The sequence below is a fragment of the Oenanthe melanoleuca genome, chromosome 4 (genome assembly GCF_029582105.1).
Source record: "Oenanthe melanoleuca isolate GR-GAL-2019-014 chromosome 4, OMel1.0, whole genome shotgun sequence".
Classification (NCBI taxonomy): domain Eukaryota; kingdom Metazoa; phylum Chordata; class Aves; order Passeriformes; family Muscicapidae; genus Oenanthe; species Oenanthe melanoleuca.
In genome coordinates this window covers 24,641,545-24,668,974 of record NC_079337.1, presented here as the reverse complement: position 1 = coordinate 24,668,974, position 27,430 = coordinate 24,641,545, and the positions used below count along the sequence as shown (strand labels likewise).

At 44.1% G+C, this 27,430-nt stretch overlaps 1 protein-coding gene across 1 annotated transcript in view; it reads left to right on the top strand.

Annotated features, from left to right (window-relative positions):
• The first annotated feature begins 531 nt into the window (after positions 1–531).
• Positions 532–27,430, top strand: part of ELOVL6 (ELOVL fatty acid elongase 6) — a 73,615-nt gene continuing 46,716 nt past the window's right edge. The window contains exon 1 of the mRNA XM_056489201.1: positions 532–790. Within this exon, the coding sequence (XP_056345176.1) occupies positions 702–790 (89 nt within the window). The 5' untranslated portion in view covers positions 532–701. The remainder of the gene's footprint in view (positions 791–27,430) is intronic.

The window sequence follows — 27,430 nt, the reverse complement described above, 5'->3', positions numbered from 1 at the left end:
AGCAGGGAGCTCCAGGCAGTCTGGCTCCAGGACGGTGTCCCCTACAGGGGGACACCCAGCTGCAGCCCCTGTCCCCGCAGCAAGCTGGACCCGGCTGCGCAGGGGGGCAGAGGATGGAGGCACCCGCAGCAGGTGCGCTGGGATCTAAATGCAAAAGAGGACGTGTCAGGGGAGCGGGTGGGCTTCTTCTGGGGAGCGTAGAGTGTGTCCGTCTGCCCTTCTGGCTAAATCTGAGCTTGCGCTTCCTTAGCTCCCGGCTGACCGGCGAGGGCACGCAGGGCGCTGCGGCATGGATTCAGCACAGGGAAGGGGCTTCCTATTTTTGCAGCTGTTTTTGGCAGCCTAGGGGCTGTGTGTGTGTGGAGGAGGTCCCCGCCAGGAGCGCAGCCCGGCGCGGTCCATCAGCGCCGTGCGAGGGGCGGCGGGGGCGGGTGTCCCGGGCGGCGGCGGCGGCGGGCGGGCACTAAGGCCGCACCGCCCCCGGGCGCTGCGCGGCGGCCGCAGAAGAGGAGGAGACCGGCGGGCCCGGGAGGAGAGGCGCGGAGGGGAGCGGAGCTATGCTAAACCCGGGGTACCGCTGAGGCGGGGCGGGCCAGGCCAGAGGCGGGGGCTCTCCGGCGGCGGGCGCGCAGGGGCCCGGCTCCCGAGGCGGCGGCAGGCAGCATCTCGGCGCGGGGAGCGGCTCCGCAGCCACCGGGCCAATGAACATGTCAGTGTTGACTTTGCAGGAATACGAATTCGAGAAGCAGTTCAACGAGCATGCGGCCATCCAGTGGATGCAGGAAAACTGGTGAGTGCCGCCCCCGGGCCCCGCCGCCCGCCCGGATCGGGGAGGCGCTGAGCCCATCCGGGTGCGCGGGTTGCGCCCGGCCGGCAGGCTCGGCTCGGCTCGGCGCGGCTCTGCGCCGCCGTGTGCGATGCGGGCACACGGGCGCTGCCGCCGGCGCTACCTGCTCCCCGGGCGGGGTCTGCCCGCCGGGTTACACAGGCCGGGGCATCCCGCCGCCGGCGCGGGCGCTGCGGGGCCTGAGCCCACCGCCGCCCCTCCCGCCGCGCCCGGCCCGGCTGGCCCGGCGGCGCCGAGCCGCACACGTGCCCCGGCTCTGCCCTCGGCCTCCCGGCTCCATCCCTGCCCGGCCCCGCCGCTCCCCGCGCTGCAGCCGCGTTCAAACAAGTTGCGCGTTTGCCCGGCTCCCCGCGGAGCCCCTTCGCCTTCCCCTTCCCCTCCCCCAGCTCGAATTAAACTTCATTTGCAGCCATGCGGTTATTAACTTTCCCGGCGTGTGCGTGCGGCCGGGCAGCCGCGGCGGGATCGGGGCGGCGCATGGAGCCGTCGGTGCTGCCCGGGTCGCGGCGAGGCAGAACCTGAGCACCCCGCAGAGGGACACACGCAGGCTCGCAGCCTGGCCCGCCGAACGGCAGTGGCTGTGCCGGGAGGCTGCTCTCTGCCAGCGCTGCCCCGGGGACATCCCTGGGCCTTGGCCGGTAGCAGGGAGACGAGGATGGAGAGAGCGCCCCAGCTGCCTTTGCCCTGAGCTGTCCTCGGGGCCGAGATCCCTCTCTCGATGCCACTTGCCCAGTCCTTGTCCTGGCTTTGTGCACCTGCATGGGCTTTGTGTTCACAGTCTGTCCCTGCTCACCTGTGCCTTGCTGATGCCCTGCCCCTGACCACCCTCTCCTAGTGCCAGTCCTGCCCTTTCTGCTGCTGCTGTGCTTTCTCTCCCCAGCTTTCACAGTGCCTGCGTGCCCTCCCGTGGCAGGGCTGTCTGCCCTTCTGAGCTCCTGATGCCACCCCATGTGCCAGTGTAGGACAGGACTGCCGCTGGGCCCAGGCTTTGCTGTCTGCGTTTGTAGGGCAGGATCCTGGGTGGATCTCAGCCGGGGTTTTGCTAGTGGCTTGTCTGGGGAATTTTAAGGGCAGTATAATGAAAATGACCATTTAAGTGCATGTATGTCTCCCTCTGTTCTGCAGGTGAGCTCATCACTTCTTGAAGGGTACCTGGTGTCACTCATGTTTCAGGAGAAAGGAGACCACATAGATATTGTTGGGCTGGGAGTATTGGATGCTTCCCATTCTGTCCATGTTCCAGAAGAAAACTGGCATCAGAATAGGACATGCTGGTGAAAGAGGATGGAGGGGGTGATACATGAGTATATATAATAGTCAAATAACCCAGGAGAGATACAGTTTATTTTAAAGAACATGCCTAGCAACCAGCACTCCTGCATCTTCTCCTTGACTCTCCTGTGCTTCATGATGTGACCTTGGGAACATTACATAACCTCTCCTAGGCCTCAGTTTCCCAAGCAAAGAAAGACCAGGGGAGTGGGGGGTGATAATGCTGAAATGTCCCTATGAGGTGCTTTAATGGCTTAGGTGATGCTTGCCGAGTGCCTTGAAGATGTCAGGTACTACATAAATACTTAGCAGTGTTACTAAAATCTCCCTGGCAGTTTGATGTGCTGCAGAGGTCGTCAGCTGGGATTCTGTAACGCCAGGCTCCCACTTCCCAGGTTCAGGGGAAGAGACCATCAGTGTTACTCTGCTGCTGTACAGCTAAAGAGACACAATCATACATGTCCACATGCTTTTCAGTCTAGTTTCACCTTCTCTGAGGGAACTGATGAATTAATATCTCTGATTCTTGTGAAAATGAAGGAGAATCATCTTCCTGTGTCCTGGGAACGTTTCTGGAAACGAAATAGAGTTGTGACCTCTGAGGTCTCTATTGTGGCAGGCTTTTCCTGAAAATGCTGCTGAAGACTCTTCCCAGTTTTGGGTTAAATTGTGCACTTTTATCTTGAAGAAGTACTCTTGCTTAATGAAGCAGGTCCTGTTCAAGCATTTGAGTTTTGCAGGGAGCTGAACTGGTAAAATATAGCAGCATTTTTTACTTCCTTTTAGGATGACTCAATAGGTTTGTGTATGCAGCATCAATGGCAGTACATGGCTCCTGCACTTTGTAGGTGTAGCCTTAATGTACACATCTTTAACATAAGAGCTATCCAAGATGAGGTTGTCAGGTAGTATGTAGGGATAAACATGTTCCTTTGCTCTTTGAGTAAGAAGACAGACTTGGGAGACTTGCTTAAGGAAAGACTGTGTCAGGATTTTATACTGTGTAATTGTTATTTAAATTGGGCTGCAATACTTTTACAATGTCTAAGGTAAAGGTAAACAAATTCTATAGGTGTGGCATTTGCTAATTTACCTCATCTCAGAACTATGTCGTGTTACCTTACAACATACACACACACAAAAAAGGCTGTAGGGTGTTAGGGGGCATGAGTGGGCTCTGAGGAGTTGACCCTGACTTTTGGATTTTGAGACAACTGACTAGGTTGCATATGAAGACGTGGCCTAGTTTGAGGATGGATGTGAATCCTTTTACATATCCTCTGAGTTCTGATCTGGTTAAAGCACCATCAAGCCCTTTTAATTAAAGCCAAGTAAACCTAAAGCTGGAAAAGCCTGAATGCAAAGCCTAGGGGCAGTGGCATATACCCCTAGGTACTGGTAAGGTTGGTTGGGAAGGATCGTGGTGCAAGGTCTGGTTCTGTTCAGGACTTGCCCCTCTTTGCCTTGGTCCTTTGAGCCTGCTCCAAGCTCCATCACTCCCTGGGGCAAGAGCATGCTCTCTCCTCACCAGTAGCTGGCACCCAGTCTTTTCTTCCCCATCCTTGTTTCCTTACTGCCATTTGCCCCTGAAGATCCCATCTGAGGTCCCATTGGTCTGATGGTATTGAATGAGGTCCTTGCTTCGTTCCTGATGTTCCTGCTTCACTGTATGGAGGACCCCATCCTGCAACATGCATGGCACTGAGACATCTTTAGAGCTTGGGCCTGGATTAGTGGTGCTGTTTTGGAGGAAAAATGAATATTCTGTTGCCTGATACTTACAAGCTGATGGTATTCATGCCTCCCTGTATGCCTGGCTTTATACTTATGCATGCCTTTATGGTATAGCCCCCAGACTGCCTAGTTCTCATGCAGGGCATGAGAATGGCAGAGTGAGGCTGGAGGCTGAAAAGATGGACCTGCAGTCTGCTGGTCTCTGATAGTAAGAGCTGCCAATTAGTTGCCTTCCCTAAACTAATAATGGCAGGATTTCAGGAGGTTAAGGAACAGCAGGTCTAGTTACTGTCATAAAACTCCTTACACTTGATGTTGTGGGAAAGCTGTTGTTGATACATGTTTAAGTATAGTGCCATCAAGTAGCTTTGAATATGAAGTACAGTATCACTTTAAGATACTGTCATGTTGTGCTCAAACCAAGAGAGGTGTGATTTCAGTATGTTCAGGAGTAAGTAAAATGTTTATTAAAATAATTGCTTTAAATGATTTCTCAAATCAAACTCTCTCAGCACTTCCTCCCAAACTTCTTCAAGGAGGGAAGTAAATAGTCTGCAGAGGATTTTTTTTTTCTTGAAACTGCTGCATGAGAATTAATGCAGCTCTATGGTTAAGTATATTTATATTTTTGGAGAAAATTCATGGTTCTGTCAGACACGCAGTAAAAAGTCTTGTAGCATTGAGATCCCGATTCCCAGCTGCAGGCAGTGAAGCAGCAAAAACTGGCCGGTGCTCAGGAAAGGCAGGGTGACAAATGCCTGGACAGAGAGGTGACTGCCGGAGTCCTTCTCCATCGTGCTGCAGAGCACCAGGTTCAGGCATCAGCACGAAGTGACAGTCGTTCCTGTTATAATTGTCTGGCCAATAATAATTATCTTCAGATGTCTGCTGACGAGGGGCTCACCAATGGGGAGGCAGGAGGCCTGTGCTGACTGCGCCGAGATTATCTGGGAGAGCTGACGTCACACCAGGGCTTGCCTAAAATCACAGAAACTTTTCCTCTGCTGCTCTGCCGGCTGCTGCAGCGCTCCAGACATCCCTGCCCCAGCCCCATGTCCTCCTGCAGCTGCTCCCCTGGGCAGGCTCTCCTCAGCCCTCTCTCTCTCATTCCCCTCCTATTTTGCTTCCTAAAAATCCAAGGTTTAACCCTTGGCAGCCGGCAGCAGGCTCACAGGTCGTCGTCCCTAGGAGGAGGATGAGCAGCATGAAAGTGAAACTGGTTATTCTGTAAAGATGCTGTTGGGCTCTGCTGCAGAAGCTGGCTGGTTTTGTTATCATTAACTGAAGTAATGATTCAGTAAAGAGAGGACTGCATAAGGACTGCTGGGAGGTTTTTGGTTTTAAGGGGATCTGACAACTCAAACTCGATTCTGAAATCAACTTAGTGGAACTTAGATGAGGATAAATGTTTATGTATTTGAAAGAAAACATCTGTGCAGGAAGTTATTTTTAACCTTTTGTTACCAAGACTTTCGTGTGGCAGAGGCAGAAAATGGAGCCAATGCTAGAAGAAATTTATCCTTTGGTGTGATTTTCTTTCAAGTCAAAACTGGAGATAGATGTGGAAGGGCAGAGGGTCAGCTAATTTGGATTTGTAAGTACACTTGCCTTTTAATAATTCACACAAGCACCATCGTCCTAGACAGGTTTGTTTCCTAAATGCAGAACAAGCTCTTCTCATCCACTTAAGCTGCTCTTACCTCATGCAGAAATCAAGAGTGAGACTGTGAGTGTATCTCTCCAGGCATATGTGTGTAGCAGCCAAAAGCTGATGTAAATTACTTCCCCCCCCCACCCCAGCTCTTGCTAGATGCCAGTTGAAGGATGTACAGAGGGATGCTGCAGTCACCCTGTACTTTCCTCTGTGCTGCAGCAAGGACTCAGAGGGAAGATGTGAATTGGTTCTTTTCAACAGAGAGACTGTTTTACTTGAGCTGAATTCAGTTGGCCCAATAATTTAACCTACCTCCTCCACATATCATTCTCCAGAAGGGATTTATTTTTTTCTGCTCTCTTGTGCAAACTGACCATAAAGCTGACAGGGCCACTTCTTTGCCTTTCTTTCATCCTGCAGGCCTTTCTGAGCCAAAGACTGATGTTTTGGAGTATCACAGGGTTTTGGCTGTTTCAAAATAAAATGGAGTTTATGAGGAATAACAGCAGATGTCCTTTCAGAGTTCAGGTGTTTTCTGTCTATCTGGGCTTGGGGGAAAAAAATTTAAAAATATGGTGGATACCAAATGTCGTCCTGAAGATTGATAGATCAGTGTCTTCTTGATTCAGCCTACCACTGAAACATAGGCATTGGCCTTTTGTTTACTCTGTCCATAGAGTATGAACACATCTGTCATCATGTTGCTTCTTGAGAGTGAAGACTTGTCTTCCACTATCTGAAACACCACGTATTTTTAGGAATAATACATTTATAGGAGTGAAGCAAGGAGTTATTTAGGAACTTGCCATTATTTTCAGAAGTGAATATGGCATTCAGGAATGTGGATGTTCCAAAACACTTTTTGCAAAGCTTTGTTAAGAATTTAGGTGCTTTTTCTTTTTATGGAAAACAGCAGAGATTAAAACATTATTTTTAACTGTAAATTAGCATTGTCTGAAATATAAAAGTAAATTTTTCACAGGATTAGGCTGTATCAACACATGAGATGTTTGTGTAACCACATTACCCGTGTAGTGCTACCCAGTAAATTTTTTCCTGCCAACAGTTTTGTCAGCCCTCTTGACCCTTGCCCTGTGTTGGAGTAGGGTTTTGTCTTCTACTGTGCTGCCCCATCACTGACCAAACTGTCCCAGAGTGCTGCTGCTACAAGCTGTGCTGTCCCTGTGTGCATCACAGCACCACATCTCTTGGGGCTTCCTGGGCTCACTGGGGAAGGCTGGTGCAGCCCCGCGGGGAGCTCTGCAGGGACACCCAGGTTAATGTGTCACAAGCTGCCAGCAGAACAGCAAACAGCAAGGCTGTGGCTGCACCCAGGCTAATAGAAGGAGAAAATTGTATTGGTGTGTGTGTGAGGTTTGTGAATAGTGTGATTGCTTTCAGAGCCAAAGTAGCAATGGTACCTGGGGCTGCCCTTCACGGTGTGCTCTGTTGCAAACTGTCAATTGCAAGTCTTGTTGACTTTTGTGAGGACACAATTTTTTTATTTTTTTTTTTTGCTGTGAATTTTATTTACATACTAGGAGCGAGGTGGAAGGACTCCAAGAGCAACATGACCTCAACTTGCCTAGAGAAGGGACCAAAGTCCCACAGAGCAGACATGGCACAAAATGATGGGCAGAGCTTGCATCTGCTGAGCAGCCTTTGACCTCCTGTAGGAAGAGTGGGGAAAGAAGAGGGGAAGATTTTACTTCATGCCACGGAAGCTGGGACCTTGCAGAGCACAGGCAGTGGTTTACACAGTGCATGGCATGCAGGGGAATGATATCTTTGAGGATATGGGGAGCCTGACTTCAAATTGAAGGCAGCCACTTCTTTGGGCATTAGTCAGGTGCCTGAGTTCCATAATTTCAATGGAAATCAAGGACCTGTGTCATCTCTGAAAATGTCTCTTTGTGCCTCAGTTCCTCTGCTGTAAAATAGGGAACAATTCCCTTCTGAGATATTCAAAGTTGGTTTTCTGCCATGTCACAAAGGTGATTCTGAGGTGGTAAGACCTGTATACAACTACAATAAAACAGTACAGAAAGCATACTGGTCTTACACTATTACTATGCAGCTTCACACTTGTACTAGCAGTGAAAAATACTTTATTCCTGCCAAGGATGTGGGGAAGTTTGTCTCCTTGATTGGGGTAACTGAGGACTGAGATAAGCTTTGTGATATTAGAGGCAAGACAGTTTAGTGTTGGTATCATGGGATTAAACTGCAAAAGTCCAGACAATTTTTAATTGCAAATTTATGAAAGGAACTGTTCTTCAAATAGTCCAGTAAAACTTCAGACTATTCAACATCTGATGATAACTTCTAAATAGAATTTTTTAAATTTGTTGGTAATTTCAGTATGTGAAGTCTGCAAATGGAGTAAAAAATGAATTGGACATCATCCAGGTTGTGAGCTCATCAGATTGAATGTGTTGATTTTGATACCTGATGGCTTTAATTACTCCTGGACATAAAACTTAAGGTCAGTCAAGAGTGTTATTAAGGCCAAATGTCTGCTCTATATGTCTTGAGCCATCAGTGGTATAAATACACCTGGAAAGAGCAACCCCAGGGAGTTCCAATTAATGTTTTAAGGAGAAGAAACAATAGGCCAAGTTAATTTTTGAAAAAAGAGGAGTCTTATCTTTTGACTAATAAAATTTCCTGGGTTTCAGTTTTGTTTTGTTGTTTTTTTCTTTTTAAATTCATTTAGAGCCATTAAGAGCTACTTAAGATAGCAGTAAAATCCCCTAAGTATGGACAAAAGTAGGATGCTGAAGTTGTTGCACTTTGCCATTCAGATAGTGGGTTTATTAACAAATGTTTACAAAGTCTGTCTTTTCCCTTATGTAATTTTTCTTTTAGCTTTAATTGGGAATTTACCCTCTAGGTCCCCTGATGTGATTCTTCTGAATGCAGATCCTCTATAAACATTAATGGGAATTTTGTTGTTGCTAAAAGCTAAAAGCTGTGGCTTTTCTTCCTTTTTGTTCTCCCTGGAGGAGCTGGCTGTCCAACTCCTTTTCCATGTCTTTGCAGGCCACAAGCAAAAGAAACATTAGTTATTAGCAGGAAATGATGTAGACACCTTACATTTCAATTCCTTCTTGTTTTCTCACCTGCCTTGGCTTGACAGCCAAGCAGAAAACCCCAAGCTGTTTTGTCCACCACATGGATGTCTAGATGCTCTTGTCTACCTTGACTTTCACAAAGACTTTTGCCCTGCTGGCACAGTAGCTCTGCGGCTGTCAGCTGCCCTGGGCCCTGTTGCACCTCAGCTCTGGTACAAGGTCTGGTACAAGGGTCCATCTTGTTCCTTGTCTGCATTGCATCTTCCATGCTCATGAGCATCTGGCCCAAACCCAGCCAAACCTGTGGCTGATTTCACTGCCTTTTCTAGGTAAAAGCAGAAGCTGTGAGGGTGTGCTAAGTGGAACTGCTGATAAGTGTGTGTAGCATTCATTTCAGACTCATGATGAAACAGGTTGTTTAGCAGGTAGAAATATTTCAGGATGCATAATGTTATCTTTACATTATTTTGTGATGGCATTTCTCCATTATAGTTTTTCATAAAATATTGCTGTTGCCACTGTCTGAAACAAGATACTTCCTAATTCAGCCTTTGATCTGACCTGACTGCTCCTGTTTGCTTAAGTATCCCTTTTTTGATCAACTGATAAAGGAAATACTATTTTTGGTCATACAGCAACTGTTTGGAAATGACATTGCCTCTTGCGGTGCAGTGTACACAGATTATCAGATTATTTTGTTGCGCCATTATTTGCTGTTTTAGAACTCTGTAAATATTGTGGAGTCAAATACATTATTTTTAAATCTTGCTTGGGAGTCTCATGCTAGGCAAGTTTACTTCTGGGGCAATGCACTGCCCATGGATGCAGTGAAAAACTCTTGTCTTGCCCCTAACTTTGGGTTTAGTTTAAGATTAGTTCCCCAAGCAGACAGAACTCGATTTTTAAAAAGTTTAGGTAAATTATTGCTTGAACTGTGAGAGCCAGATCTGTGTAGCTACCTTGCCACCATCTCTGTGACCCAGTGGGGAGTTTTGCTTCTGTTCCATTGGAGAGAGAATGGCTCCAAACAGCCAAAAACCATGAAGAAAAGTAATGTTATAGCACTGAAAGGAATCCTCAGTGTCCTAGTTCATTGACTTCTAATATCATGACTGAAATGCATATATTTTTCATTTCTAAGAAATTCACGTAAGTTTTTCAGCTTTTTCCAAGAGCTCCTCTCCTATATCAGTGCTAGATCATGGATAAATTTCAAAATTTTGTTTGAAAGATAGGAATAGCTGGTGTTGATCCTGTTGTAACACTTGGAGCCTGATTGTCTCAAGGCTGTGGTACCCAGGATGCTCACCCTTGTTAGGAAATAAAGGAAAATATTTTGCTGAAAGAAAGATTCTGAAAACCACTCCCCTGATGTTCATGAGAGGTGGTCCTTGTACAGTGATGCCCTTGCATAAAGATGGTACAGTGGATGTGCTTCCCAGATCCTTCCACTTATGGTGTCTTTTGATCCTGCTGGGGATGTTTTGTTTAATGTCTGAGATTCTGATATTTGGTGATTACAGACAGTTTATATTACTGTTCACTCAGTCAGGTCCTAGAAGCACCTTGCAGACACTGGTGATGGCATTTGTCACCACAGATGCCTGCTGTGTAAGGCGTCTTGAGTCATCAGGAAGTGGGTAGCCAAGAGAAGTAAGTTCCATTGTAAAACCACTCCCTCTCTTAGCAGATGTAGAGACTCAGGGAGAGAACCATAGTTATTTCTCCTGATCCTTCTTCCTTCTTCTCCCCCACAATGCATTTTCTTCTTTTTTTCAGATACCTATTTGGTTTTTACTTTCTACCCCCCTTTTGCTATTCCTCTCTCATTTTATGTAAATCTTTTTCCCCTTTAGGATCAGTCAAGTCAGCAGCACAAGGGGAAGCCCTGGATGTTTCTGTAGAGCAGCCTGCACGGTGGGAAACAGCTGGCATGTATTTTGGTGTTGGGCTGGTGGAGCTGGGCAGCACAGGCCTGGCCTTGAGCTGTCTCTGGCTGAACAGAAAAAACAGTGCATCAGTGTAGTCCCACTGCCATCTTTTGATAAAATCACTTGGACCTTGGTTTCTGGAATAAGGCAATAATAACCAAAGAAGAGTGCTTGCTTGTACCTTTCCACAGCCCTGTTGTATACTGGTATAGAAGAGCCCTCTCTTTTAAAAGCCATTTCCCAGTCACTAAATGGAAAAATACTAAATAAAGTCCATAGAAAACCAGTGGTTGGCTTTAGCATAAAAGATTTAGTTCCTAAACTTCTGTGTGTTAGCTAAATGTAATGTAGCATCTGGTATATAAAACAATTATGACAATTCACATATTTTGAAATCGTCATTACTGTAAATGGGATAATTGGAAAAGATGTTAGGAGAAAAGAGAAAATAAGTTGTGCCTGCATTTAGAAAAAAATACACCAGGCTGATTTTATGGGCAATCCAGAGATTAGAGAGAAATTGTAACTAGAAGAGCTACCATAGCTTTTTATTGTAGGGTGAGCAAGCAGCTCCTTCCTCTGCTTTCTGTAGTGGCATACCCTTGATGGAGAAGAAAATTGGACAAGGGATCTGTTAGCATCTATCATGTATAGGCATTAAAGCTGGGAATACAGGTTTTGACCTCAGGCTTTCCAAATGTCCTTGGCTTAGCAATCCTTGTGACTTCAGCTGTTGGGACATCATCCCCAATGAATGCTGGTGGCTCCAGGGTAGGTATGCTAAGTGTGTGAGATACTGAGGGTGGTCCTTTGCTGTATCTCAGTGAACTGCTGCAAGTACTCTGAGCAGTTTTCACTGCTTCCAATAAAATAGCATATAGGAGGGAGATTTTTTGACAGACCACAGATAATGTGCCTATGCTTTTATGATTGTGGTCCAGTATTTTGTCTTCAAAGGCTCCTGATGACCTTAGTTACAATCCATGTTGCTGGCAGAGAGTTAGACTCCTTTCCATTAAACTAGATAGTGTTGCACTGTTTTACAGGGGATACAAATTTGGCTTCAGACATCTTTAACCCACTTACATTTTTTAAATTTTCAAGAATGAGTCTTGACTTCATGGAGTTTCAGGTAGTTCTTGTGTTGTAAAATAGCTGTACATCGTGAAAGAGAGACACTTGTGTTCACTGTATTACCATGAAGAGTTATGGTATTTTAAGAATCCTTTTTCCCTTTGCTAAGATCAAGACAGAATCCCACAGTTGCATTCGTGGTGAGTTAGATGCTTTAATGACAGAAAGCTCTATAATGTAGCATTTCTAAGAACAGGAAGGATGCCTTGAAAGTGGTGGATCCTCACAGCCACAAGGGCTGCTCTGGGAGCTGCCCAAAGCCATTGCAGCTGGAAGTCTTCCCAGATGAAAATGTCCATTTCCACTGACTTTCAGCTGAGGTCTCTCTTCTTAGCTCCCAAGTCCTGTGTGACACTAAAAGAAAACAAGACTTTGGTTACCAAAACTTTGGAGAGTCTCCCATTGCATGTACAGACATAAACTTGGTACCATCATGCATTTTTCCTGGCTGCTGAATCAAATGCTTTATTAGAAAACTTTTCATGCCTTCTTTCAGTGTACTTCTTTCAAGCAACTCTGACTCCTTTTCTTACCAGCTGCTTCACACAGCTCTGACCCCTTCTTTCATCTCTGTATGACTAGCACAACCCCAACCAGTCCCTTTCCCAGCCACCCAACCCTGACTGTCCCTCACACAACATCTTCTTACTTTATCTGTCCCTTACCTCCTCACAACCAGCAGACTCCAGTCCTCGAGCTCCAACTGCAGCTGGAGGCCAGCTAACTTACTCTTTTATAACACCCAAACTCATTGGGTGGGCACAGATATTTCCTCAGTAATCAGTACAGCTGTATTTCATTGGGAGAGATTGCCTTCTGTACTGTCCCACAAGCCAGTCAGGAAACAGGGACAGCTTACACAGGTTGCACAAGGGGATGATATCAGGGTGGTTTGCCTTGGGTTTGCTGGCATTGGAGTAGCTTCCCAGGGCTGTGTTTTGACCCCATGCTGCACACATGGAAGCACTGCCATAGCTGGGTAAACTGAGCTGCCTTTCATGTCTCCTCCTGAGACTGATCTCCTGTGGCAGGGTGGAGGGGACCAGCAGAGGCAGTAAATATCACACTGCTCCAGCTGCCTTGCCTTTCAGCTGTCCTGAAAGCAGTCCTGGAGAAAGCACAGCATGGAGGTGATGTGTTCTAAGTAGAACCCACAATGGCATCTATATGCAGGTGCTCGTGTGCCCAAAATGTTGCAGCCATGCAGTCTGAGCTGTTTCATTATGGCTGCAGGAGTGGAGATAAACACTCCTAAGTTTTGAATTGGACAAACATCCCTCTCTAACTGGATCCCACGGTCTGGTGTGACAGTGCCATGTGGTGTGGTCCCTAGACTATCCTGCTCGACCTGCTTCATTCAAAGAGTGAGTAAGGCACCTGTCTGGAGAACTAGAGGCTGTCAAGGACCTTCATTATTAAAATTGGGGCCTGGTATTTCATCCAAGTCAGTGGGAGACATATCCATGTTGCGAAGGGGAAGAGGATGTGAATTTTTGTGGATGAGTAATGAGATGGCTCTAGCATTAGCTGTAGCTTTGGTGCAGACAGAAATCTGAGTGCTGCTGAAGTTGGACTAAGCCACCATCCCACAGGCTTCCTGCAGAAATACCAATGCAGGATCGATTTAAATGCAGGATCTGGCTGTGGAGTAAATGGTTCTGTATGGGAGATCACTAGAAAGCATGAAAGCTAAACTGAAAAGGGCTTGTTTCCCAGAGGCAGGCTTAGATGCAGTCCTCTCTGTGCAAGTGCTCCTCTTCCAGAATAAAACTACCCAGTGTTGAGCAAGTTAATATAAGCAATGGCTTAGGCTGCCTTCTGCTGTGCTTTAGGGTAGTGGCTGTACACTGCAGAAAGCCTTGAAGAACAGAAAGGAGAAAGATGTCATTGCAAGTCAGGCTATGTTGACTCATAGGAGACATTCTGAAGGTTATGGATATATGTTAAGCAGGTATTAAATAGCTCTTGCTTTATAAATATCATTTACAAAAGCAAGTATCCTTCAGGCGCCAGGGAATATAAGCATGTGAGTTTAATTAGAGACTGCATTTTCAAAGTGGCGGAACAACAGGATTTAGATCAGAAAAATTGCAAATAAGTTTGCTGGTGATGTGAAATCAAGTGACTTCTGTAAAATGTCCTGGCTTTGTGCCTTGCTTTTTCTTGCCCGTCATGTTTCTACAGCTGTGTCCCTTGGACTCAGTGGTTGTGGTGTGCAGCCCTGCTCCCCATGGCTGTTGCACAGGTTCAGTGCTGATGGGGACATGTCACAGCAGTTCTTTGAGGCACTCGGTCACTTCTTTTGCAGAAAAAGCAGGCTGGCAGGAGGAAGAGCTAAACCACAGGTTAAACAGGCTCAGTGGAGCATTTCATGGCTTGCAAAGTGACCAGGCTGATCTCTGAAACCTGCAGCCTTCGTTGTGACACCTGGCACAGCAGCACAGGCAGTCTCTGCTTTACCAGATTTCCATGCTCACGTCTCTTTCTAAACATGGCACAGATTTTTTTCCTTTCTCAGGCTTAAGGATGAGGTGAGGGTGGGGCAATGGAAAAAAAAAACCTACATTGAAGCTTTCCCAAAACCAGTATGAAAATTTAGAGGTCCCCCTGCAAAAGGATGGGGGCCCTCACACCAGGATGATCTTCCAGGTTATCCAGGCTGTGACTGTCTGCAGCGTGAGCAGCCTTGTGGTGCATTCAGAAACGCTTGCCTGACTAACATATTGCTTACATTTGCTGACTCACTCTTGCACTGCCTTTTCTTTCTTGTTCCCTGGATGTGTTGATTTTTATCTCTGTTACTAGGGCTGTGTCCCAGACACTGTATAATCAGCGTGTTTGTGTTTGGCTCCTGTGTCAGTGGGAAGTACTTACGTTTGGATACAAACGTTAATATCATTCACCCACAAGTGAATAACAGCAAGGAAATACAGGAGGCTGAAGACCCCTGGTGTGGGAAGGAGAGTAGGGACTCTCTGCTCTTGGGCCAGGCTATGCCCAGCATCACTGCCTGGCATTTCACACCACCATCAGCATTCGTTCTTGCTGTCTCTTCAAGCCCTGCTCCCCCAATCTGTTTTGGACAATGAATTTTGATTCAGAATCACAGAATATTCTGAGCTGGAATGGACCCACAAGCGTCATCAGGTCCAACTCTTCAGGGAATTGCCTGCAGGCAGCTTTGTGTTTTCACCTGCAGGAGACTTAACACAGGCAGCCTGTGTCTGAAAGCATTTTCCAAGTGGGAGCCATACACGGGCATGGCTAAGAACCTCAGCAGAGCTTCTGGATTCCCCTATGTCCTGCTTTTCTAGGAGAAGTATGGGTGATCAGAGGCCTGCCTTACCACCTGCCCTGGTTGTAGGTGGCTCCTGGAAGGGCTTCATCTGCTGCTCTTCACCAGCTGTGCTGCAGCAGCCCTGTATCCTCACAGCCCAGAGTGCTTGCCCACTTTGATCTCTCACCCAGAGCCATTAAATGTCCCTGTCTCTTGCCACTTCAAAGAATGCCTGTTCTTGATATGCAATGCTTATACATTTCTGGAGGTACAGCTCATTTCTGACATGTCTTTTCAAATACCAGTGATCCTAAGTGGTGGCCCTAAAATATTTGAAGGTCTGGATTAGTATGCAAGGACATTATGTCTTCTTAGTTCTTTCCCTGTAAATCCCAGGCTCCTAGACTTTTTGTATGAGTAGCACAGATGATTGCAACTATCTTGTCTTCTCAATGGCTTCTACACAAGCCACCATTTATTTTCCTTGCCCAGCTTGTTTAGGTCTAGTTTGAAGCCCATCTCATTGCATTGCCATCACATGATGCTCCTTTCTCTTGTTTTAATCAGATGATGCCCGGTGTATTCACAGTAGTCCTCATGCAAGGACACTGCATGGCCAATTACCAAGGAACTAATTAGCAGCTTCTTCCTTATGCTTCAAAGAGCATTATGCACTCATTCCCATGAGATCAAACCACACAGCATCACCTTGCAGCAGCATTGCTGTAAACAAAACATGCTGTTTGCCTCTCTGCCTTCTTCCTGCTCACTGCTTTTGTGTCAGTCTAGGTGCAGACAGACAGTGCTCCCCAGCATCACCAAGGGGAATACCATGGAGCCTTCAAAACCCAGTGTTGAAACCACAGCCCCTCTGTGCTGGTTCTGCATCAGCAGCTGTACAGAGCCAGGGTTCTGAGTGCCTGGGCACTCAGAGGAGCTTCAGCCTGTAAAGGGCTGCCTTTTTGGTTCTTCTTAGGCATGATTGTTTTTCTCAAGTTAAGCAGTATTTATAGGATTTCTTATTGCAGGTTTCAGTATTCCAGATTCAGTGAGATGAGTGATACTTAGCATTTGCAAACAGGAACTTCAGAAGAATCTTGGCATTTCTGATTGTGACTTTTGTACATGCTGGAGGAAGTTAAACATTCAGCTTCTCTGGTGTCTTCTGTTAGCTGTTTCTTCATAGTGGAAATGACTGTCATCTTCTTGAATCAAGCTCTGAAAGCCCTCCAGGCATTTCAGTGGCAATGCTAAGGACTTGTGCCCAGCTTTACTCACTTTAACATTTACATTTTTGTCATTGATTCTGAATACATAATGGACCAAGTATATATTCAAACAATGTCAGGACAATGTGTGCTTGTGCACATACTTTTGTACACTTGTTAATGCATTTTTCTCAATCCCTTTGGCAGCAGAATGCAGGCTACAGTCTGCTTTCACTTGGAGGGGCATGCAGTACTCCTTAAACCCACTGCTTCAGTGGTAGAAATTCAGCCCTACCATCTGCCATGATTGTGCCACCATTACCCAGACTACACTGGAATGGGATAAAGCTTTGGAACACCTGCAGTACATTGTTGATATCATTGTGTGGGGCAATAAAGCAGAAGTTTTTGAAAAAGGGAAGAAAATTGTCCAAATATTTCTGAAAGACACTTGTTTTTACTGAGTCCCAAAAGCAGTGCCTGGCACCTTGAACCCATACAGCCAGAACTAAATGAGGAGGGGAGCTTTTGTTTTGCATTAAATTAGCCCATCTTCTCTATCCCAGATTCCTCTGAATTTGTGTTATATTTACTGGCAAAAAGCATCTGGCATGACCTATTTGTAAGTCATATATTTAGATTTATTTTGCCCAAGTGAACAGAAGCCAGTTCTGGAACAGACAATAATACAAGAGCTTTAATAAATATGCCTTTATTATATAAAAACTGATCTTTATCAGTTAGTGGTTGTGTGTATTCTGGTGAGGTCTGCTCTATTGAAATATTTCTTTGTTTCTGTTGCTTAAGGTGAGCAGTAAGCTTTTTCTTCAGCATGACACATTCTCGCAGGACTTGGTGAGCAGTGCTGCTGGAGCAGATGAACTCCTCTCCACCTCCAAAATATAACACTTGCTCCCAGTAATGTTTTATGTTTCTTTGCAGCTGGATGATGAATTTCTGTGTGGAAAAGCTGCTTCAATGCAGAGATTAAAATGGAAACCAGGACTTTGCCACCCAGCTCTCAAATCTCCTCTTTTTGAGAGCTGAGGAGAAGGTTTTGTTGCCTTACCAGAGTACCCAATAGGCTGGAAACCCTAAGCCTGCTCCCACCCTCGTTGGCCTCCAAACTGCTGACCCTTCAGCTTTTTCCCATATGCCTTCCTCAGCCCAAAGCTGGCCACTTGGCTTTTTCTGTAAGATTAAGAAAGAGGTTTGTACTTCTGAAAGGTGCTTTATGCTGCAGGCAGTCAAGGAAATATCCATATATTACTTATATGGATAGTTAGATCACATTTCCCAGCTGTTTATTTTTACAAGCATGTTGAGACATCTTAATGCAGTTAGAGGTTATTAAGTTCAAGTTGTAAATTTTCATGATTTTAATAGACCTGTAGCATTTAATCCAGTATTACTTACTGGCCTATGCTGATACTTTTAAAAGCTTCAGATTTGGCAGCTCTCTGAAAGAGTACCTGCATTTCCTAGATACTTGGATGAATTTCTTTCTGCTGCTGTTAACCAACATAGACTTCATATCTGCATTTGGACTAAAATTTAAAGCCATCTGCAGAGAGGAGCCTGATGCTGTCATTGTAAGCAGCATCACTGGCTGATTTTGAGCATGGTGCCTAACTGTGTCTGCCAGGCAGAGGCATTGGGTGCAAGGATGATTGAGAGAGAAAGAAAAATATTTGGTTTGATTCATATGAGGCATAAAATACTGTACCAGCCAAGGAGGTCTGAGAAGCTGCCCAGCAGACCATTCAACCCTGTTCACTGAAGTAAAACCTAGCACAAGATGCTTTCAGCCTCTGCAGATTCCCTTGGAGAAACATCCTGCTGGCTACAGCAGAGCAGAATAAGTATCAACCACCACTTTTTTTTCTGTGTTAGTTGAACGTCTTTTCTTTAGGCCTAAAAGTGCTTCTCCACTAATTCAGTTTTAAGTTTCAACGTTTCTAGACTACATTAGCATTTAATCTGCCTTCTACTAGCTGGCAATTTCTATCCTGATTTGCAGTGATTAAAAAGTAATCTAGGTAGGATTTGGTGGTACTCCAGGATTCAGGCATTTTGATCTTTTAAGTCAGATTTTAAACTAAATGCACATTACATGTACACCTTATTTAAAAAAAATAGAATCAGAGTTTCATTCTTAATGTAAGGGCTATTGATGGTTTTCTGATGTATTCAGAATTGTATAACTGTAGCCACACAATGAGAGAGTACTTTTCATTTGACTGAGGGCATCTTTTGTGGCTGGTATCAGACAAGTACAAAAGCAGTTTGTAACTCTCTACCTGTGGCTGCTGAGTTTTTGCTGTTGTGTTTCAGGAAGCAAACCCAGGCAAAGCTTCCACTAATGCCGTAGGATAATTTTTTTCTATACCATGAGGAACTGTAAAAGAATGCTAACTTAAAAAGAGAAGAGCCTTGAGGACATATAAATACTTGTTTTTCCTGCAGAGATTATCCCTATGTGACTTTCCTAAATATTTTGTCAAGTTTTTCTGTCTCTTGTTTTCTTTAGTGTATGTTGGCACTGCTTGTCTGCTGACTTTCTTTGGATCAGCCTTCATTGTTTAATAACTTGAGGTAATGTGTGCAAATCCTGGAATTTATTTGTTTGACTGGTATATGAGTAAATCCATTTCAGGATTTGTTTAAGTCTGCTTGAGTCTTAAGCAGTGAGGATATTGATAGCCTACAGGTGTCTTGCAGGCATATTGCAAGTACTTGCACGTGACAAATTTTGTTTAATTATCACAAATTACCAAGTGGAAGTGCTGATGGGGTATATGACATGGACCTGTTGGAGTGAGTCCAAATGAGGCCAGAGAGATTCTCAGAGAACTGGAACACCTCTCCTGTGGAAACAGCCTGAGAGAGTTTGATTTCTTCATCCTGGAGAAGAGGAGGTTCTGGGGAGACCTTAGAGCAGCTTTCCAGTACCCAAAGGTGGCTATAAGAGAGGTGGAGAAGGACAGTTTACAGAGTCGTATAGTGATAGGGCAAGGGGTAATGCCTTTAATGCCTTTAAACTGAGTGTAGACTTAGATGGGATAGAAGGAGGAAATTCTTTACTGTGGAGGTGATGAGACACTGGAACAGATTGCCCAGGGAAGCTGTGGATGCTCTGTCCTAGAAGTGTTCAGGGCCAGGTTGGAGGGGGCTTTGAATAATCTGGTCTAGTGGACCATGTCCCTGCCCACATCAAGGGTTGGAAATAGACCTTTGAGGTCTCTTCCAACAAAAACCTTGCTGTGATTCTGTGGTTTTCCATAAATACATCATAATTAGTATTTGTCTACATTCTTCCTGGCAGATTATTAGTTCATAAAGGGCTACATGGCACTTTCACTGGTTAAATTCAGTGATTAAGCATTTATGAAGAAATCCATCTAACCAAAGCTTTGATTCCTGGTGTCAATGCTTTGTCCATACAACTTTCATGGCTTGCCTCTCACTTTTTCATGTCATGATCTGTTTAGCTTAAGATATCTTTTGATCTTTGGCTTGTAAGTAGAAGCAATAAACACCTCTGTAATGTGTCAAGGGCTTTGTAGAGAGAGGAGTTTGTTGTGCCATTAGGTAACTGTTTTGTGAAATAACTTATCCCAGCAGACGCTAAAATGCATTTAGATGTTAATCCTATTTCCAACCCAGGTTAGGCAAATGACTATACTGGGACTCCTCACCAAAGGTTAGTGTGTTATCCAGTAGGCTGCAGTCACACTGATACCAGACATTGTTTTCTCGAGGAGAAAATAGTGGCATCCTTGAGGAGCATCGTGCAGTGTCTCAATTTTATGGCCCTGGTCAAAAGCAAATGTAATGAGCATTGTTTCCTAAGGATTATTGCACCTGCAGTCACTGACACATGGGGATAACCCTGTTTCCATTTCTCTGTGCATGGTGTGTACTCTTTTGTTTTATATCATTGCATTTTACTTGATGCCAGCCTAGACTGTAGACCTGCATGAGGTAGTATCCTTTCTCTCACTCTGGGAGACACTTCCAGTTCACCTGAGGATGAAGATGCAGCAAATCTGCATGCAGAAAGGGAAAGATTCAGGCCCAGGTTTCAACTATATTAGAATTTTTGAATATTGAAAATATTTTATTTAGATTCTTAATAATTTCCTATAGTGAATGTGAACTAGGTCTAAAATTCCAATATGCTGTACATTGTTCAGTTCATATAAGTTCATTTCATTGCATTCAGAAAAGGTTTAAAACCTTGTAGGGTTACATTTTCCAAGGGAAATACAGAACAATTCTTTTGTATATAATTGTTCTTCAGTTTATAATTCTGTTCTGTGACTTCTTCAGTTATGTATAGTACATTTTTGGTATTACTTGGGTAACAATCCTAAGGCTGATTAGAGGTCAATTTAGACGACCTTAAACTTCTGTCATTTTAGCAGTGTGGTCTGGAATATATTAGCAGAGTTTTCAGCATTATAAATTTGTCATCTTCTGCAAGTTATATTCATAAGTCAGAACCAAGTCTTAAGTCAAGTAAGTAGGAAATAAAGTCAAGTCTGCCAAGCACGGACTTCAGGAATCAAAAGGCACAAAGCTTTAAGCAAAAAACCCACAGGTTTTAATGAGATGTAATATTCTTACCTTGCAGAAAAAGCTCTGTGGAGAAAGATCACTGTTGTCTTTAGGTTATTCTCTAGAGTCATATTTTTTTCTACTGACAGCTAATCTCTAATACAATTGCTGTTCAGTTGTAAGATAATTTTGCTTGAGACACCAAGGCTCTCTTCTCTAATTTAACGTTTCTTATTTTTGCTCTCCATAGGGGGGACCATAATCATCCTACTATACAACAAATGTAGCAGGCCAAATACAGGCACAGTAGTGTCTTGCCAATTTTCTGACAGATCAAAAAAGGCAAAAGCAGGTGGCCAGATTTCTGAGAGCATTGAAACTTCAACATGTGATGTGTGAGAATCTGGATGCTCTGCACAGGACTTCACATTGGAGTTAACTATGGAGACAGACTCTATTTAAATGGTGATCTCTCAGAAGATGATAAAATAATACCTTAACATTTACATAAGGTATTCCTCAGTAACAAAAGGTGATGCAAGTACCTGCACAGGTTGGTGTGACCAAACTAGAATGTCCAGTACAGAATGACAATAGTGCTGTTCCTTACTGCCTATTACCAGTAGATGGACAGCCCAAACTGTGAATTTGTGTAGACACTGCATGCTCCTTCCCCATTCCCATGCTTGCAGAACTGTGCAGAGATCCATCTGTTCTCTGCACTTCAGTGTCAGTGTGGGGAGAGAAAAATCACAGGTTTGCAGTGTTTTTAGGCTCAGTCACAGTCTCCACAGAGGCAAATTTTGAAGTCATTTTAGAAGATCATGATGAATGAATCAGCTAGCCCTGTACTTTTCAGTTGTTAGAATGATTACATAATTCTATATTAGATGTAGTTCAATTCAGTGTCATTTAGGCATTAAAATAGCAGGGAAATAAGCAGGAAGACTGGAGAATGAGTCCAAGGAAAAAAAAAAATCACCAAAACCTGGTCAGCATCTCAAAGACTTAAAAAATTAGCTTATTTGCAAAGAACTTCAAGCTGCTGTTTCCTGTAAGGCTGCAAGGAATGTTCTGTATTTTCTAATCTTTTTGGATCACTCTTTGTGACTCCAAAGTGTAAAGGTGGCTAAACCTAAATTTGCTTAATGGTAGGTAGAAAAGGGCTATGTACTTTTAACCTCTTCCTTTCAGTTCATGATGCAGAGAATTAGAGAGAAAAGAAGAGAAGAGGCTATGAAGCATGGTCTGGACCTTTCTCTGCAGACCTGATTAACCTGGGGAACTCTTAGCAATTATGGGGTTTGTCTTTATAGGGTCTCTTCAGTGCTGGTCTATGTAAACAGGAAACAATTGGAGAAGAAACACAGTGCTCTATTTCTATTGCATTTCCTGTGCAATGCTGTGGGCTGAGCCACTTGGGAATTTCCCCTTAATTGCACCCTTGGTTGTGAGTGGTGTGTTGATTGCTCTTCAACTAGACCCAGGTTCTGGGTCCTAGACTTCATCCACAACAACCCTGGGCAGTGCTACAGGCTGGGCAGAAGAGAGGTTGGAAAGTGGCCCTGTGGAAAATGACCTGGAGATCCTGGTCAACAGCCAGCTGAACATGAGGCAGTGTGTTCCCAGTGGCCAAGAAGGCCAGTGGCATCCTGGATTGTATCAGCAATAGTGTGGCCAGCAGGGCCAGGGCAGTGGTGAGATCCTCTAGTACTGTGTTCAGTTCTGGACCCCTCACTATGAGGAAGGCATTAAGGTGCTAGAGTGAGTCCAGAGAAAGGTGATGGAGCTGGTGAAGGGTCTGGAGGAGTGGCTGAGGGAGCTGAGATGATTTAGCCTGGAGAAAAGGAGGCTCAGGGGGACCTTATCTCTCTCTCATACAATAACCTGGACAGAGGGTACAGCCTTGTGAGAACTGGCCTCTTCTCCCAGGCAACAGGTGACAGGACAAGAGGTCCTTCTTGCCATGGTCTGGTTGATGTGGCGTTCAAAGGTTGGATTTCATGATCTCAGATTTTTTTTCCAACTTAACTGACTCTGTGATTCTATGGCTGCTTTTACCTCACTCACCTGCCTACACACACACCTGTTTGGAATTGATATGGGCAAATTGCCTAGTGTAATGAATGGTGTTTTCAGCTCAGTTTGTTGTCTGTAACAACTGAGGGCTGAATTCAGTCCTCAGTTATGCAAGATGAGTTGCAGAGAGATTGTGACCCTCTTGCCAGCCGTGGGAGGAGGACAGCATGGTATGAGCTTGGCACCATCCTGCCTTCAGGCATTCCCAGAGAAGTATCTGCATGATTATGGCTTCTGCTGGTTGCAGGTAGCCATGCTGTGTGGCTGGGGAATGCGCCCCTGCCCTTTGGTCACACGTGAAGTTGTGTGTGTTGCACAAATAAACATTACCATATATAATCCTCTGAGCTCTCTGGGATGAGCTGCACTGCTTGCCTTGGGGCTTCCTGTTTGTTGCCATGTTGCTGCAGTAATAGTAATGACATAACTTCAGATCAGAAGAGGGAGACCTTCTGAGGCAGGCAAGCCCTTTGAAAGTTTAGTGAGTGCCAGCAAAATGAAACTAGGACATCAGGATATCCATAACCCCTTGAAAATTCAAGGAATTTGTTCATGATTAATAGCAGTAACCAAAGCAGAGCAGCAGTTGAATATTGGTCTTGGCTTTGCTTTGGCAACTGCTTGGTATGTCCCTTTTCTTGAGAAGGAGCAAGACCAGAGGTAGGTTTCACTGCTATCAAACTCAACTCAATGCCACTGGTAAGCTTTATCACTGTTGAAGATTCAGAATTGTGTCAGTCTTTCATTTGCCTTCAGAGATGCATTAGTTCTGAGGTATCCAAGGGATGAACTTGAAAGAATGTACCCCAAAAGCTTCTAGAATTGTCTAAGATAATTCCAGATTTTTGTAGTGCTGATTCAGAGGAAGGTGCAGGCAGTTGTTCTCAAAGTCCTCCTGTAAGTCTGCAATAAAAACTATAGAGTTTTGTGATACTTGCTGGATTACTCATCTAGATTATCCAGATTATGTAGTTGTGCTGTAGGGATGGATGCACACATACATGTAAACTTTTGAAAGGCAATTTTAATGGAGAAACTATGAGATGACACAGTATGGGGATTACTGCCAAAAGTGCTTTAAGCCACAGAGAGATAAATAAAAAATAAATGCATGGTCAAACTTAAATTCAATTCTTTTATGTTGGTTTGTTTGTTTGGCTGGCTGGTGATATATGCAGTCTTTGGTATGATGATTTTTCTTGGCGAGATTGAGATGTGTGTGATTGGATTAGAAGTTTCTGTGTGAAATGCCATTTGGCTTCTGCTCCTTAAATTTTCCTTAAGAAGCATCTTATGATCATTCACTGTGAAATATGAGATTGGGTTGATAATATATCCGTAACTATAGAAAAGAATACCTTTTGAATCTATGCACATGATGCAGAATTACTCATTTTAGATAGCTGTATTTGGAGAGATGGTATTTAAATTACAGCCTAGAATAATTACAGGAAAACAAACAATTACATTCATGCATCTGATATTTTAGAAGTCCAGTTTCTTAAATCCATTTGCTGAATAAATGTCACCTTGCTGGAACTTGCAGAACCGGGTGATTTGTTCACTTGCACAATCCAGAGCAATTCAAACAAGGCAAGAGGACAAAGATAAACTTAGTTTTGTAATGATGATGCCAAAGGCCTTTATTTTTGTGCAATTAAAATTTCACCTCAAAATTGCGTAATGCGTTGTTTGCAAAGCATTTCCTTTGATTCTTCAGCCATCTTATCCCAAGAAAGATATGTAAAACACGTGTTAAAAGGGCACTGAGCAGCACTTTGGAGCTCTTCTGGGCACTGGTGCTTATTTCTGATGAGGCAGTGGTTAAGATCTGGGGGGGTGCTTTTAGTTGTAGCCATCCTAAGTTTGTCTGCTTTCATATTTCTTACCAAGGGCTGAGAATGATCTCCAGTGAAACATTCATGGGTAGCTTAACCATTTTGCAGTTAGTCTTGTGCCTCTCAGCCTCTGAGTGCTTTGGTATTTGGTTTTTATAGCAAGAAGGAGGAAAACCCAGCCTTTCTTGATTGTGTTTAATCTTTGGTCAAGTGCCTTGTAAGGCACACAGAGCCCATGTTCGATGCACATCCAGTATCCTTGGGGTCTTCAGATTTCAAACAGCTCTTTTGGAAGATGTGCCAGTGCACCAGCTGTTTTTGTTACAGATCAGGTTTTTCCTTCCACAGAACATGCTCAAGTCAATGTCCAAAGAGACAAACATGGAATAAAGTAAAAAAATAGTTTTGGATGTTGAAAAAAAAAAATACCATGTATGTATCCAGCATTGACAATATTATTGCAAAGGTGGAAAAGTTGTGAAAGAGCTCTCAGATGATTCAAGGGCCATAGAAGATGCCCTCTGAGGAAAAATTTAAGTGTTTATCTGATGATTTTATCCAAAATTGTTATGCTGCCACTAGAAAAGAAAGAAAATACTGAGCACTGAAGAGTTCTTCAGGGAGGATGAACAAAGTTCTGTGCCTGATAGGTGAGTCCTGTGCACAGCATTTGTGGCTGGTAATAAGCCTGATTATGCATTGAAGCAAATTAGTAACCTACATAAGGAGATTTCTGTAAAATGTTTTGGCACCTAGGAAAATTTTGTCCTTTCTTAAGTGTTTCCTGTCAGTTCTTCTTACAATAATCACACCTTTAGAAAAAGTTACCTGTATATTTTTATTGCCTTAGTTTTATTTATTTATTGCTGTGGATGTAACAATATTTGGAGATACCATTGCCTTTCATTTTCCACTGGATTATCAGATTTATTTGCTTATACTTTTGACCAAATTATTCGGCCATAAGGTAAAGTTAAAATGATGAAAATGAGGAAACTAAAAATACTGATGCCACTGAGCTTTGGTACGGGTAGCAAACCAATTTGTTTTTCTGAAAGCAAAGAATTTGCAGTGGGTAAAGCCAGGGAATGCCAGAATTTTTGATCAAATACTGCTGCTCAGAGCTTCTACTTGGGTTTCAGAAACCAAATTTTCAGATAAAATAGAACTAAGTACTTGGAAAAAACTTATTAAACCCTTGTGAATTAAGTTTGCATCAACATGTAATTTCCTGCCCCATTGCTTGAACTGAATTGAATGCTGCCTATTTGTTTTTTCTGTAAGGCACAAGTTTCTGAGAGTTTAATAACAATTTAAAAGCATTGTAGCAAAAGCAGTAAAGAAGTAGACTGGCGAGATCACATCTGAGTGCAGTCTGCTCTCACAGGTGTGATGGGCTGGGTCTGAGAAAGCAGTTTTGGGGTGTGTTCCAATTAAATTCCCTCTCCTCCCCATACATCCCATATCAGTGTGCACACACTGTGTATATAGGGTGTGTGTAGGCATTGCTTTTGCACAGTGCAAGAGACATAGGTGTTCCAGATAGTAAATTTTGCAAGCTTGTCTTTCCTAAATGCTTGTGCTAATGAAAAGCCCATTATTGGCTGCTGCAGGAGCAGAGGCAGGACAGTTGGTGGATGGTGGGCAGCAGAGGGGAGCCTGTCTCTCATGTAGAAGACATTTCCCCAGTGCAGCAGAGCTGTGAGTGCTCTGCTCTAGCAAGTGACCTCATGCTCTCTGCAGGGACACAGTGACTCAGTAGCTCATTCAGACACCTAGCACTGATTGGAGTGCTCAAACACGGCAGCCAGCAGGGATTTGAACAGTCTCTGCGCTTGAGAAAATGAATCAGAGGCAGTGAAAAAACCACCCTAAATGGCTGGGAGTTAAAGAAAACCCAGCAACCAAAAACAAACCCCACACAACAACTGTAGTGCACTGATCTGGTTATTGAGATATGTGTGTGTCTCTGTCCTGCTCTCTCTCTAGTAATCTTCTCCAGTGTAACTTGGTAGGTCTGATTTTTGAAAGACTAGGATTGTTTTTTATTAAGAAACTAACAAAAGCACTATGTCATTTAGTCAATTGTTGTGGAAGCATGCTGCTTAATTTAGTTTATTGTAGGAGTAAAATATGCAGTTAGGTCAGCAGAGACTAGCTAAGCCTTGTAAAGCTGCTTATGTTGTATTAGAGAACCTGTAAAGTAAGGGGAGGCTCATTATTCTTCTTCAAAGTTATTTCAGGAATGTCACTGTGAAGATCCTACTTCAGAAGAATCCCAAATACTTGAAAAAAAAATATCATTGTGAACAATAAAAAGGTCTGGCAGTAGTACAACAGTGCCATACCTTGCTGTTTGAGGAAAAATAAAAATACAGAATAAAGTGCCCCATTTCTAGAGAATCAAAGCTTTGTGTTCAAACAGTGCTGTTAAAAGTGCACATTCTTCCTGTCAAGTCTCTGAATTCAGCCAGATTTGGTTTTGCTACATTGAGGTAATTCTTCTGTTGCCTTCCCCTTGTAATATCAGTATGTTTTGGAAGCTGCCATCCAGTCTGTTTGGAATAACTGTTAAAGTCAGTAAACAAATAATGTGAATGTGGCTGTAGTTACGATGACAGCGCTGACTGATGGTGTGGCTTCTGAGAAAAAAGTACTAGTCACTCATCAAGACACTGTTAGTGCATCAAAGGTGGTTTTGGCTGGAGCCTTTTTTAGTGTTGGGGGTTTTACCTAGGAAGTTGTCTGTGTGCAAGCAGGTGTTTATGCAAGGACCACAGGGGTGGCTCCACATCCCAGCTGGAGATGAGCAAGTGAAAGCA